General features: G+C 40.4%; 1 protein-coding gene across 1 annotated transcript; it reads left to right on the forward strand.

Annotated features, from left to right (window-relative positions):
- Positions 1-12680: 12680 nt before the first annotated feature.
- On the forward strand, positions 12681-15691 carry LOC110889669 (protein FAR1-RELATED SEQUENCE 5-like). The gene is made up of 6 exons (XM_022137234.2): positions 12681-12798; positions 12884-12982; positions 13095-13884; positions 14000-14258; positions 14370-14777; positions 15035-15691. Exons 1-6 carry the CDS (start codon positions 12681-12683, stop codon positions 15689-15691), a joined length of 2331 nt encoding a protein of 776 aa, XP_021992926.2.
- Positions 15692-15898: the final 207 nt, after the last annotated feature.

Below are 15898 nucleotides of genomic sequence, written 5' to 3' on the forward strand. Positions count from 1 at the left end.
ACCACCGCCGACAGAGGAGACTACACCACCACCTCTGCAAGAAAAGGACTCCCTTCCATCGTCAGAGCCCCGTACCCCGGTAGGTTAATTCGTCAAAAGACCAATGAGCAATTCGCAAAATTTGAAAGTCTACTAAAACAATTGCATGTCAACATTCCTTTTATTGATGTCCTAACCCAAATGCCTAAATATTCTAAGTTCATGAGGGACTTCCTCACTCATAAAAGGAAAATTGAAACGTTGCAGTTAGTTAACTTAGGCGAAGAATGCTCCGCCCTCGTACTCAACAAACTCCCCCAAAAGAAAATCGATCCCGGAAGCTTCACAATTCCTTGCTCGATCGGGGACTCCCCCGTTCGTAATGCTCTAGCCGACCTTGGGGCTAGCATTAACCTCATGCCCTCATCAATCTTCAAAAGACTCGACCTAGGAACAACGAGTCCTACAAAAACGAGCATACAACTTGCTGATCGGTCCGTCAAATTCCCACAAGGTGTCATCGAAAATATCCTAGTAAAGGTGAACAAATTTGTCTACCCGGCCGACTTTGTTATACTTGATATGGAAGAAGACACCGAAGTCCCCCTCATACTTGGGAGACCATTTCTAGCCACTTCACAAGCAGTGGTAGACATGAATAACGGAACGCTCACCTTAAGGTACGGAGATGATGAAGCAACGTTCGGGGTTGGGAAGAGAATAGAGGACGATGATCCGGTAAACTACATGAAGGTTATTGATTCGAGTTTGGATGCTGCTCTCCGACGGTGCAACATGGGATGCAAAACATCCCACTCAGAAATTATATAACCTCACTTTGGGTCTAGCCAAGGACCCTTATAAACGTGGCGCACCACGGAGGCATTCTGCGGAACTATCCTTAGCTTAGTTTAATCTTTTAGTTTTAATTTGCAGAAATAAAACACACTCGTGGTGGTAAAGGATGATAAGGGAAATGAGAAACATGGCCCCATGCACAAGAACAAGGCCACACGTCAACAATTTCTCCGTACAGTAGGGTCAACACGGGCCGTGCCCAGCCAACACGGCCCCGTGCTGAACCCCTGCAGAAAAATGCCCAGTTCAGGTAACTGGACACGGGCCGTGTTCACCAGACACGCCCCCGTGTCCAGGCTTCTGTTTCTTTTTCTTAATTATCGATACTAGCACCTGAACACGGGGCCGTGTCCGGTCCCCACGGGGCCGTGTCCAGACTGCCAGTAACATTAATTTTTGCTTTGAAACACCATGTTACACATTCAATCAACCTAAAAATTTATTTTTGGGACACATTGAGGACAATGTGTAATTTAAGTGTGGGGGGATGCTTAAACCTTGAAATTTTGCAAGTCCTAATAACAACCCTTACACAAAACTCTATTGGAACTGCTAATCACCCCAAATTTTTTCAAAAACTTTTCATTTTTTTTACTTGTCTTGGTTTAATTTGGGAATAACAAGTTCTAAAAAAGGTTATATTTTTACAAGTTTACAACCGATAGCGTCGTGATAAAAAGAACTAACATAAGAAAATTATGAAACGACATGACAAGCTTAGTTAAAATTCGATTATATATACTTGATCACATAGAAAAACCCATTCCCACAAAAAAGTGAGTTTTGAGCCTTTATTGAGCATATAAATACACATCTTTAGACTAATTGCTCATTTTTCGTTTCTTGTGTGAATAGCCGCTTGGTTCTTACGACTCTAGAAGTTGCCACGACGATTCATTCCCGGGCCTTACCAACTTAAATCCAAGTAAGTAAATGATGGAGGCATTAGGACTAACCCTTTTTCTTTCAAAACCATTATTTTCATTTTTCTTTTCACCTACCCAAAAACTCCCCCTAGTTAACCCCTTTGAGCCTAAACCTTTCTTTTCTTTACCCTAAAACCCTTTTACCCACCAAAACCCTTTTTATTTTTACCCTTTATTTTAGTAACAAGCTCGGTTTTCGTGTGACTAAAAAAATGAAGTTAGAAATAAACAAACAAAGCTCTTAAAACAAAAGCTTGTTTGAAGAAGTACTTCATTAAAAATAAAAAAAATAAAAAAATAAAAAAAAAGTCACTGAAACAAAATGTTTTACGAAAACCGACGCTTTTTACGCTTTTCGCCCTTTTCTACTAACCACTAACCCAACTACCCACCTTTAGCCCAAGCCTTTACCCAAAAAGTCCTTTTGATATTTACAAAGGTAACAAGTTAAAAAGGAGGAGGATTGATTGCTTGGCAAGCCTATGGTAGGGATAAGTTCCATGCCGATCTCGAGTGATTCACTAAAAATACACCTTCGGCCGAGTGTGAGTGATTTCTCCCGTGAGGTATGTGAACTTGTATATAAACGGAATTTTAAAAAGGCATGCTATGCCCAAATAAGTAATTTATCCTATGAAACGTTCTAAATAAATCATAACGAATAGGATTGTAAATAAATAAAAATAAAACCAAAAAGATCTTGGATTCCCGACACTCTATGACAAGCCAAAACCTTCTCTTCTACCCAGTCCATTTGGGAGTGTAAGCCACATATTAAAGAGTTTTGCTTGAGGACAAGCAAAAATTCAAGTGTGGGGGTATTTGATGTGTGTAAAATGCAACATATAAATTACATCAAATGAGGCATAAAACTAACCCTTTTTAAGTACTAATGTTGGAAAAAGAGTGTTTTTGTCTTCCTTTTGTATTTTCAGGATTAAATGAGCTCAAATTCACAAAAGAAGCAAAAAGACAGCTAAATCTAACATAAATACAAGAAAAGGAACATAAGTGGATTGCCCGACCCCTCAACAGCATCCTCCCAAGCAAAATAGAGAAGGCAGAAGACTGAACACGCCCCGTGCTCAGCCAGCACGGGGCCGTGCCCAAGAAGCAGCAGAAAAGACAAACCTATAGAAGCTTCTATTGCCCACCACGGGGCCGTGCCCAGTGAACACGGGGGCGTGGCGAAAGTACAGCAGGCGCATTAATTGTAATTGCGAATTACAATTAATGAAGAGAGAGTGTCAGACAGGCATGGGGCCGTGTCCAACGGACACGGGGCCGTGCCCAGCCTTCTGTTCAGCCTATAAATAGGAGTGCTTGGTTTCATTTCAACTCATCCCTTGGCACACCACTTCTCTCACACTTCATCCACCACCCACCACCATCACAACACCATCATCCACCACCATCATCCATTGTCCATCATAGAGTGTGTGAGTCGTCTCGGGATCCATGATTGATCGTAAGAGTTCTTGACAATCAAGGCCATGTTTGCCTAAGTCTCTTACATCACTTGGTGAAGACAAGTGTTTAGTATAATACTTTTTATTTTTAATCTTTTTTGCACTTTTTATTTGGTTTTGTATTAATGACTTTAATAACTAGTTGCTTATGTTGAAGGTGATCTTTCCTTATCGTTTGTCCGTATTGTCTTGGCATTATTTTACTGTCTATATAAAATAAAAGATTTTCACCATTCATATCTCCACGGTCTATATGGAGGTATGTTGGCTACCTGGTCGGGGGTTAAGGGAACGGTTTGGTAAGGGTCTTGCCCTTGTTCAGCGTTTAGAGGTCCTGCAAGGGACCTGGGTCAAATTTAGTAGGATCTCCTTCAATACCCATAGGTATTGGATGGCGGGGATCCAAACTCTTTGACCCCCTCATAAGTTAACTACTATTAATACTATAACCCGGCTATTTAGGACTGTATCCCTGCTGACTCAGACTACTTAGTCGAGGGTAACGTCACCTCCAAAAGAGGGGCCTACCATAATTTGCATTAATAACTTAATGCATTATCTTTCAATAATCCGACCCTTTAGGATTGTATCCTTGCTGACTCAAACTACTGGGTTGAGGGTAACGTCGCCTTCAAAAGAGGGGCCTACTACAATAACTAAGATAATCTCTTAAACAAGTGCAAAAGTGCGAAAATAATCAAAGGTTATACTAATACACGAGTCGGATCCAAGTGATTCATCTTGTCTATCTGTTTTTATTTTTATTTTATTTTTCAGCATTTAGTTAGTTTTTATTTTCTTAGTTTAAAAATCTTTTCTAACATTTTTGATTTGATTAGACGTTGAGGATAAACCGGTACTAAAAGCTCTTGTGTCCTTGGACGACCTCGGTATCTTACCAACACTATACTACGTCCACGATGGGTGCACTTGCCCATATGTGTGTTTAGTGTTAGTAAATATCGTGTTTTATAAATTTAAAACTTGGCTAAAAGTGTAAAAAAGGCTTAAATATACATCTAAAATATAACACACTTCACGCACATTAAGTCATACATTAATTTTATGCTAGCTGGAAATCTTGGTTCTCTAATTTAGACCCCTGGAACAACCAGTCTCTTCCGTTCGAAAGGATGGCTTGGGTTAGGGTCCAAGGTATCCCAATGCGTTTGGCAGATAACAACGTGATTAATAACATTGCAGAACACTTCAGGAAGATTGTTCACGGGTCTCAGATAGAGGTGACCGACGTTAATTTGTCTTTCAGTTGGATAGGTCTGCTTGTCGGAGATGGCGAAAGGATTCATGATCATGTCACTTTGAGGTGGATGAATAAAAGTTATAGAGTTTGGGCAGAAGAAGAGATTTGTTATTGGGTTTCGGATTCTGTAGGTAAGGTGATTATTCCTGGTGAAGAATCGTCACAACAGTTGCACTCCATGCCGGAGCCTATGGTTCAATCGGAGCCTCTTAGTAGGAAAGATGACCTTGGTCTTGATCCGCCGTTGGAATCTCTGGCGAGAATTGAGAAGTCAGTCAAGGAAACTGAGAAGCTGGAGGAAGTTAATGCAGCCGCCAATTTCAATTTTCAAAGTGGTGGAGAAAATAATATGGAAAAGGTTTTTAACACTTCGGTTACATCCCTGGTGGCGAAGCCGAGGTCATGCTTGGGTGGGGCCCTTGGCTCTTTGAATGATGAGGTCCCCCGTAACAAAGACGTGTTCTTTTTTGATTCAGGAGGCGATGTGATGAGGTCCAAAAAAAGATTTGTTAAGATTAGGCCCAGAAATTCGGCCCACCCTCAGAATGGGCCCTCTTGCTCGATATCAGAGGAGAGACCCAAAAAAAGGCCCAGGGACGATGGTGATTTTTCTTTTGACCTTAACACTGTTGCTGTTGACCATTGTGTGGAGGATTATTTGCCCAAGAAGGTTCCTGGCAAGAACGCTAATTTTCAGATGGTGGAGGAGGAAGATACTTTTCTGAACGATGACCCTACCTCTATAGGTTTAATTAACGGTGGGGGAGATAGAAGTGGTGAGGTTCCGTCCGAGAGGGAAGAGGTAATAGTGGCTGATACCTTCGATAATCAGGATAAAGATCAGGTTTCGGAAACAATCAAAATTGCCAACATAGTTGGAGTGGATCTGGAGAACCACAAAGAGCTGATTAAAGAGGTGATTAGAGGCGAAGGTATGAATGTGGTTTATCAATGAATTTGCTTTCTTTAAACATCAGGGGCATAAGTGGGGGAGCTAAAGCTAATTGGGTCAAAGAGATTAGATTGGTTCACAAAATTGGGGCTGGTACGTTACAAGAATCTAAGGTGGAGTCTCTGTCTAAATCGGGTTTATCTGGATATTGGGGAAACTCCAATTTTGAATTCGCCTTCGAGCCCTCCGTTGGTCTTTCGGGGGGGGGGGGGGCGTATTTGGATGTGGGATCCTAAAATTCTTAAGATTGATTCTACTGTTCAGAATAGATGTTATCTGATCATTAAAGGAACCTTGGTAGGTAGTGGGGTGCCGGTGAACTTAGTTAACGTCTACGCTCCTCAAAGTGTTTTGGCCAAAAAAAGTTATGGGAGGATCTTTCAGCTGTTCTATTCTCTTCAGACAGTCAGTGGATTTTGGCTGGCCATTTTAACGCGGTCCGCAATCAGGAAGAAAGGAAACATTCGAGTTTCAAAGTGGTTTGTGCTGAAAATTTTAATAACTTCATTTTTGAGAATGGGTTGCTAGAATATTCTATGCACGGGCGTAAATTCACTTGTATCAGGGATAATGGTAGGAAACTTAGCAAGTTGGACCGTTTTCTAGTATGTTCGGATTTTTTTAATACGTGGCCTTCAGCTTGCGTGAGAGTGCTTCCCGCCAGACACTCTGACCATTATCCTATTAAATTAGAAGTGGTTAATCTCAGTTTTGGACCCAGGCCATTTCGGGTTTATAGCTCGTGGATTGGGCAGGTTGGGTTTGATGAAGCGGTTAGGGAGGCTTCGGATAGTTTTGTTCCAAGTGGCTGTCCTGACGCGAGCCTCTCTTCGAAGTTTGCTCACATCAGATCCCGGTTAAAGATATGGAGGGATAAATTCTTGGCGAAAGAGAAAGAAACTGTTAACTTGGCCCTCGAAGAATTGGAAGTCCTGGAAAGAGAAATGGAAGATAGAGACCTTTCGGAAGAAGAATGGATCTTGGCTGAAAATAGAAAAACAGTTCAAGAAGTTGATCTTAGAAAATCTTTGGATCTAAAACAAAGAGCCCGGTTGAGGTGGTCTTGTGAGCGAGATGAGAACTCTAAGTTCTTCCATGCATCGATTAATAGTAGAAAAACGGTTAATTCTATCTTCGGGCTCAATATTAATGGTGCTTGGTGCTCAAAACCGTCGACTATAAAGAAACAAGTTCTTTCTTTCTTTCGGGATAAATTTAAAGACCCATGCCCATCGCGACCGGAATCGGTTTGCAGTAACTTGAAGAAAATCTCGGAAGCGGATAGTCTCTTTTTAATCGAGCCTTTTTCGGACAAGAAATCAAAAATGCTGTTTTCGAGTGTGGAGAGGATAGGGCCCCGGGTCTGGATGGGATGAACTTCAAGTTTATTAAACACTATTGGGACTTATTTAAAGAAGATTTCGCGAAAGTATTTGATTGGTTCCACAACTTCGGTGATATTACTTTAGGAAACGGGGCTTCTTTTATAGCTCTCGTTCCTAAGGTGGCCGATCCGGTGCCTCTCAATAACTATAGGCCCATTAACCTTGTTGGAGTGATCAGTAAGGTAATCTCAAAAGTCTTAGCCAACCGAATGAGGACGGTGTTGGACGGGGTCATTTTTGATTCCCAATCGGCCTTTCTTAGGGGAAGGTATATATTGGATGGTCCTCTTATAGTCAATGAGATCATCTCTTGGGTCAAAAAGAAGAAATCTAAAGCCTTTATTCTCAAGCTTGACTTTGACAAAGCGTATGATAATGTTAATTGGAATTTTTTGGTGAACATACTTCGTCAGATGGGCTTTCATGATAAATGGTGTCTTTGGATTATGGGTATTCTAAAATCGGCCAACTCTTCGGTGTTGGTTAATGGGTCCCCAACATTTACCTTTAAATGTGAGAAAGGTATGAGGCAAGGGGATCCTCTTTCCCCTTTCTTATTCTTGGTAGTGATGGAGGCTCTCTCTTGTATGATTGACAAAGCGAAGGAGGCGGATATTATTAGAGGTATTAAGATCGCTAGCAATGGTCCGTCTATCACCCATCTCCTCTATGCGGATGACGCGATAATGTTAGGCGAATGGTCAAGGAACGATATGATGAATGTCGTTAGAATCCTTCGTTGTTTTTATTTAAGCTCGGGCTTGAAAATCAATATAGATAAATCTTATCTATACGGATTAGGAGTTGGGTTGGATGAAGTTGGGGGGTTAGCTAATGAATTTGGTTGCAAGCCGGATTGTCCTCCCTTCAAGTACCTTGGTCTCATGGTCGGTGCAAATATGAACCATGTCGCTAATTGGCAACCGGTTTGTGATATTTTCCGGGCTCGGCTTGCTAAATGGAAGGCCCATCTTCTTTCTATTGGAGGAAGGGTGGTTCTCATAAAATCGGTGATGGAGAGTTTGCCTTGCTACTACTTCTCGCTTTATAAAGCTCTTAAGAAAGTGATCGCTTCCTCAGAGTCGATGATAAAAAAAATTCTTGTGGGGGGGCTCGTCGGAAGAAAGAAAATTACATTGGGTCGCTTGGGACAAGGTTACTCGTCACAAGAAAAATGGTGGATTGGGCTTAAACAAATTATTTGACATGAACACGACTCTTCTCTTCAAATGGGGATGGAGATACAAGACGGAAGTTAACTCTCTTTCGAAAAAAGTCATTGACGCTATTCATTCGAGTCGGGTCGGATGGGAGTGCATCCCTTTTAAAATTGCCAATGGGGTTTGGCTTAACATTGCAAAAAGCTTCATTAATTCCAAAGTTGGAGGTCAATACCTAAGGAACTATATGATCGGTTCTGTAGGAAATGGAGAAAAGGTGTCATTTTGGTTGGACAATTGGCTATTCAACGAACCCCTCAAAACCAAGTTTCCAGATCTGTTTAGGCTCGACTCGAACAAGAAATGTTCAGTCGCCGATAGGATCCTGCAGATTGGAACCGAGCATCATTATCAATGGCAATGGAGATCGGTTCTTATCGATTCAGGTCTTATTTCGAATCTTGAACAGTTGAAAAATGCCCTTTCGGGGGTCCAACTTTCGGCGATCCCTGATAAGTGGAAATGGGGAGCGGATCTGGATGGCGAGTTTTCGGTCAAATCTGTTAAAAGACTAACGAAAGAGGAACCGGTTACCGAAGATTCTTTTGTCATGAACTGGTGTAAATGGGTCCCTGCGAAAGTCAATATTCACGCCTGGAGGATGGTCATGGATAAAATTCCCACAACTGAAGCTCTAAGGAAAAGAAATATTGGCGTCGGCGATTCTCCGTGCCCGATGTGTCAGTCGGATGACGAGACGGCTAATCATGTTTTCATTGGTTGTTACATTGCAGCGAATGTATGGCAAGGAATAAGTTCCTGGTGCAAGATTCCAAACGTCTATGCTTTCGATCTCAAGGATCTCATTTCTTTTGTCAACGACCTCAACGCTTCGAAAAAAAAGAAAGACGCGATTCAAGGTATCATAGTTACTGTTTGTTGGAGCATTTGGCGAGCTAGGAATAACGCCAAGTTTTCTAATTCTCCTATTAGAATTGATAGCATTATTCATGAGTCTAAAGCTTTGGGTTTTTTGTGGTTCTCCAATAGATCGAAATATAGAGGTATAGATTGGAAAGAGTGGGTTTCGTTTGTAAATATGTAAGTTTTGTTGTTGTTTTGTTGGCGGCCCGTCTTGGGTCGGCCTTGTGTTAATGACAGTTACCTTTCAAAAAAAAAAAAAAAAAAACGCTTTTCGCGAATAAAACCGCGTTTTGCCTGATTATTCCACAGTTGGCTTCTTTTAATGATGTTTCATAAAGATGTAGGGTTCTGTACTTTGTTTCCGTGTTGTTTTAGTTTTTTTTTGTCTCGGTCCTTTAAGTTTCATGTCTTATATTAGGTGTGTTACAATAAAAGGCACGACACAGTCACTTATTTTTCTCGTTTTTTGGCCCCATCTATTTATTTAACATCTTGCACTACTTGTTTATCGAGACCTTTAATAATATAAGCCAAACTTATGTGTGACAAGAAAACCAAAAACATAAATATATACACACCGTTAATAATGGAGTCTTGTATTGGAACAAAAATGTAGGCCCAAAATTATTGAGAGATTATCAGATTACAAAAACAAACTATTCGTTTTTTTAGATTCATTATACGTCTATTCCCCAATAGTTTTCTTAAAAGGAAATCACCGATGTAGCACAACATGGTCGTGTATATTATTTTATATACGTATGACGTATTACATAAAACGTTGGATAAAACTTCCATTGTACATGAAACATCTCTCACGTATCACTTTTTCGCCGAGTATCATCAATAAAACGTACATTTTCTTGATGAATAATACACGATTTGTGTCTTGTAATTTTCATGTAGCTAGTTACTAGTTAATGCTTGAAGTCTGAAAATCAAATTCATAATACATAATATAAAGAGATCTTTGCCATGGCGTGTTCTTTTTTTCTATCTAAAATGATGATCCAAAGTGTTATTTCATGATGAGTCATTATGTTACGTTATAAAGCTATCAAAAGGAGATAACACGTACTACTGGTCATTACACTTGAAAAAAGGGTAGTGTGCATGACCAGTTTAGTACCCGGATGGACAACCTTCAATGGTTCGACGAGTCTAAGCCCGGCAAATGTGCCCGAATTAGGGGCCTATAGGGTGGTAAGTGGTAACATGACTGGTGTCGTGACGTAGCTATAGGTCAGGGGCGGACTTAAGGGTTGTTCAAGGTGGGCGGCCGCACCCCCGGGAAAAAAAATTTAGTGTTAAGTTCCGTCGAAAATCCCGTTCGCACCCCTTGGAATTTTCCGTCCGCACCCCTTGGAATTTTTTTTGTCCGCACCCCTTAGGTAAAAAGTGTTATCCATTTATATTTTAAATTTTTTTTTAGTAAACTCTTATTTTTCTAAAAACACTACCTAAATTATATAACTTTTAATACCTAAATAACTAAACTCAAATACCCAATACCTTTAACTAGCCCACTACTAAATCTTAGTGATGATATTTTATTTTGTGGTGGGTTATATATTTATATTTTGTTAGTGATGATGGTGATATTTTGTCTTTTTTATGGTGGGTTATATATGATCATGTTTGGTTTTGTTTTTAATGGTGTATATGATGTTTAGATGATTTTTAGTGTGATTTACATTATGATTTCTAGTGTTTGAATACTTGATACATTATGTAACATGTTATGGAGCCATGAACTTATAGATCAATTTGTTTGTGATAGCCGATAGGAACCATGAGTAGGGACGTTATGGCGCGATTTCTCAAGAGGAAAGTTATACATCTTCCGAATTCGTTGATGTGGATACTCTTCCTTCGAATGCTTATAATCGCAAGCCGATTGAATCATATAACGTGAATCAACGAGATGAGATTAGAAAGGCATATCTACTAAGAGGACCATATCAACCATTTAGTTTGATGTTCTTTTGTTTTACATGACCCGACCCGACCCGACGCGAACCGACCCGATACGAACCAATTTTTTTACTTATATACCTTGGGGCCTAAAATTTTTAAAAATGTCCCGCACCCCCATGAAAAAATTCCTGGATCCGCCACTACTATAGGTATTAGTGACAAATGGTGGTACATGCATCTGTTGGCCTACATCACCGTATTTTTGCCTTTTGATGCGAGGCTATAAGGTAAGGGTCTAGGATCGCATCTGTTGGCCTAAATCACGGCATCTTTTGGTCTTTTGTGTACCGTTTATTTCTGTGCTTCTTTACATACGCTCTTTAATATTCTAGTATATAGTAGTTTAAAAAGACTAGCTGGTTAATACCAAAACATAAGGTCTTCAATATTAAAGTTTTCTAAAAAGACCAACTGGCTAACACAAAATTGCAGAGCCGTCCCCGAAAACTTTTGAAAAAATTTAGGCCTCGGGCGACGAAAAGAATTGGGCCCAAAATTATGGTTAAGGGTAAATGAATTACAAAAATAAAAACTTAGTGATGGAGCAAAGACTTGAACTTGAGACCTCTATATTATTTTGAGATGATTTTTGCCACTACACCACCAATACACTTTTGCATAATAAATGGATAAATATACCAAATATATAATTTAATAAATATATAAAAGCTTATAAAGACTTTTCGGGCCCTTTGGAATTTTGGGCCTCGGGCGTCGGCACGGGTTTGCCGGGCCCAGAGCCGGCCCTGCAAAATTGCCTCGACAATTGCTTGGGTGTTGATCTTGATCATAGGTTTCAGATTTTAGTTTTCTACTAAGTTGCGACATTTGTTTTTATTTTACTTTTTTTATTTTTTTTTTTTATGTTAACACATTTCCCACTTTCAAATACTGAAGCCTGAATTAAATCTAACTGTGTCTTTTAACAGCAAACAACAACTGCCAGCAAGAAGTTGGGTAAAACACGAGAGTACATCAATAAAAACACCAAAACAAGAAAAGCAACATAAACAAAACAAAACCCCTTACACTCTCATATTAAACAACTTCCATAACTTCTAAGACCAGACGGTATGGGGGCCGGCTTAGGCCCGGCCTGGCCCGGCGCCGGTCCCCCACACCGCCCCCCTCACCTCGGCGCGTCGTCTCCGGCTCCCCAAGGACGATGTCGACAGGCCTCTTCCTCTCTCCTCACACACACACAACTATACATACATATATATATATATAGGATAATGCTTGGTGAAAAACCCCACTTTCTTAAGAAACTTAGCAAACTATATTTGTGGCTATCATGTTGCCACGTTTGATCTGATCTCATGAGCTTAACTTTTAAATGAAGGTTATATTAGTAATTTACTTTACCCCCCAAAGAATTATGAGATGACATCTTCATTAATTGCCCATCAGTTCGTACATTCACAATCCCCCATATTTATTTTTCATATTTCCCTTTTGCCTTTTATATCTTCTACATCTCTCATCAGAGAATCTTCAATCTTCATACTTACACCACAGTAGCAAGCATCTCCATTAATATCAATGGAGACAAATCCACCAAACTCTGAATTAATGTCGCCGGTCCGTAGTTTCCCAAACCTGTTCTTTTGCAGCGACTTCCAAAACGATGAAGAATTTAATGCTACAGGTTTGTCCATATATAGTTTACTAACTGTTCTAGAAGATCTGTTTTTCTTTTTTGTTTTTTACAACTTTTTAATCTAATATTCCATCCTATTATGCATGGCCATGTTCACGTGTTGCATTCGAAGCATCTGCATACACTTATATGCATGTTGATTGTTCCCGGTCGCCGGAAGCCCCTGTTAGATCCCCGGATGTTTTGGTATCCAACAATTTTATGAAAAACGCGGTTATTGATGACCAGGATATGGATATTGATGAAGGTTTGTTTTATCTTACACTTTTCTTGTTTTATTTCTTCACTAGACATGTCATCTTTCAAACATTTTCTATAATGTTCACATGTAGCATCCCAAGATTCCCAGATGGAAGCCATGACTGTTGCTGTTTCTGGATCATCTCATGGTCCTTCTATGTTTGAGGAATCACCACGCGGCCAGTTAGACGGTTGTACAATGGACAATGGGATCCCAATTTATTTTCATATCACACATTTTATAACCTGTAGTGTCATGCCATTTTATTGCAGATTCATAACTTTTTCCGTTTTATGGTACAGGTCCTTCGAATCCATACTTTGTTTTTGATACCCCTCAGGGAACCCGTTACTGGATTCCTAATGTTGCTGATAAGTTCATACCGGTGTGTGGCAAAACCTATCCAACCTTTCAGGATGTTCTTTCCATGTATGAACTCTATGCGCTCGAAGCAGGTTTTTCTGTAAAAAAAGGTCAAACTAAAGTCTGGAATGGAATTCCCACACACAAGTATCTCCGATGCTCAAAATATGGAAAACCCCAACCAAAGCGGACTTTTGACACCCTAGATGAATCTTCTGTTAAGCACCGGAGGACCACCTTCTCATGGTGTGACTGTAAGGCAAGCATACTAGTATCAATATCGAACGATTCATACACAGTCCTGACTTTCAATGATATTCATAATCATGAACTTGTTGAGAGTTACAACCGTGATCTTAGTAAGATATCACGGAAACTGTCATTCTCCACGAAACAATTCATTCATAACATGAGTCTAAACCGCATTGGACCAATGAGGTCTTATAGATGCCTTGTAGCTTTAAAAGGAGGGCATCACAATGTCAATGGGACACCGGTCGATTTTAAAAACTTTAGCCACCAGCTGCGAATTTTTATTGGTGAACGCGACGCACAAGTTTTCCTAGAACGCTTGCGTGAGCGTTATGACAACCTACCCAACTTCTTTTTTGATTACACCGTATCAAACGGAAAGTTGTCCTCTGTATTCTGGGCTGATGAGATTTCAAAGCTTAACTACAAAGCTTTTGGCGATGTCCTAGCGTTTGATGCAACTTACAGCACAAACAGGTTAGCCCCCCTCCACTCTAACATATGTTAGGACTGTGTCCCAAAGTATCCAATTTTAGTTTGACCAAAAAAGTTGTTCATATTGTTAACATCAAATCAATTTTTTTGTTCATAGGTACAAGATGGTTTTTGTGCCATTCACGGGTGTGGATCATCATTTCCAATGTGTTACATTTGGAGCTGGTTTGATATCAACCGAGTCAATTGAATCTTACGTGTGGTTGCTTAAGGCTTTCTTGAAGGCACACGGTACTCAACCAACTCTCGTGCTGAGTGATCAAGACCCATCCATGCTACAAGCTGTTCCTATGGTCTTTACAGAATCACGTCACCGTCTATGCATGTGGCATATAATGAAAAAACTACCATCCAAGGTATACATAAGTTTGTTAACCTTTAACATGTGTTATCCAACATAACACCCTTTTACATGTCTTCTCAAATTGTTTTAATCTAACTCGTGTTATAACTATTAAAATTTTCAGATCTCAGCCGACGTGCTCGATAACACTGATCTTCGGTCCTGCATTCATCGGTTGGTTTGGAATGTTTATATCAAACCTGAAACGTTTGAGTCCCGCTGGAATGACCTCCTACAAACATTTGGGCTTCAAGAGCACAGCTGGTTAAACGACATGTACAACATGAGACATCTCTGGGTTCCAGCCTACTTTAGAGAACTGCCCATGTGTTGCTTGATGAAGACCACCTCCCGATGCGAAAGCTCTAATGCTGCCTTCAAGGTTAACTCAACAAGCGCAAACACGCTTGTACAATTTATGATGTGCTTTGAAAATAGGGTAGACAGCCAACGATATCGTCAACGTGTTTCGGAGTTCAAAACCTCTTCTACCATGTTCTCTGGCAATACTGAGTTAGCGATAGAAACACGCGTTCGCCATTTACACAAACGCTGTTTTCGCCCAAGTGCAAAAAGAAATAATTAAAGGTAAGTTTTTATGCTACATCACAAACCAAAGCGAGACGAGCGATTCCAGTCTTCTGATAGACGTCACTCATTTGGATAAAAGGAACAACATCACAAATGTCTATCAGGTAACACATGTTAGGCACTTTACATTATTCCACGTACTCTAACATATTTTTGCATCTAAATGGGTTTTCCTTTGTTTGTCTCTGTTCAAATCAGGTTACGTACAACAATGTCGATCAATCGGCCAATTGCTCATGCAGGAATTTCACACGTATCGGGTATCTGTGTCGCCATGTCTTTTGTGTCTATCGCTTGAAAAATGTTGAAAGGATTCCACCACAATACATAAACGACAGGTGGCGCCGAGATGCCCTCCCCAAACATGTTTTTTCAATTTCCAGTCGATACGGAGTCAACCCACACGCACCGTCCATTATGCGGAATGAAATCCTCGACCTCGTTACTGAATGCGTAGATGTTGCTAGAACCGATGAGGATGCGTTGGCAAAACTGGTTGACCAACTCAGGGATTTCAAGATCAATATTCTTTCCAGGCAACCGTTGGCAACAACTGAAAATGAATCAAATGAGGCTCAAATGGAAGAAATAGTTGGGCAACCAATCAACATTCCAGTCGAAGTTGCTAATCCAGAAGTTGCACGCAATAAAGGATGTGGTACTCATACTCGCATTTCTGGGCCCGGTGAGAAGGCCAAAGCAAAACCACCAAAACGTCCAAAGCAGCTTCGCTTATGCAAGCGTTGTGGTCTGTATGTCGACGACCACGACTCACGCAACTGCCTTAAGGTGGCTGCAATGAAAGCAGCAAAGGCAGCTGCTGAACAACTAAGGCAGACTGCCACTGGCGACTGATCATCTGATTAAAATCTTTTTATGTAGTACTATGTAATGGGAGACTCTTCATTTTGGCCTTCTTACGCACATGTAACAGTCTTTTGTCATCATCCTGCTATTATCTGTTACGTGTGTAAGAAGGTATAACTTTTTGAGTCCCAATAATCATATGTAGGATTGTAAGAAACTCTATGGCCTTTGGCCACTTTTGTCATATTAGGCCCG

Source organism: Helianthus annuus, chromosome 2 (assembly GCF_002127325.2).
Source record: "Helianthus annuus cultivar XRQ/B chromosome 2, HanXRQr2.0-SUNRISE, whole genome shotgun sequence".
NCBI classification, from domain to species: Eukaryota; Viridiplantae; Streptophyta; class Magnoliopsida; order Asterales; family Asteraceae; genus Helianthus; species Helianthus annuus.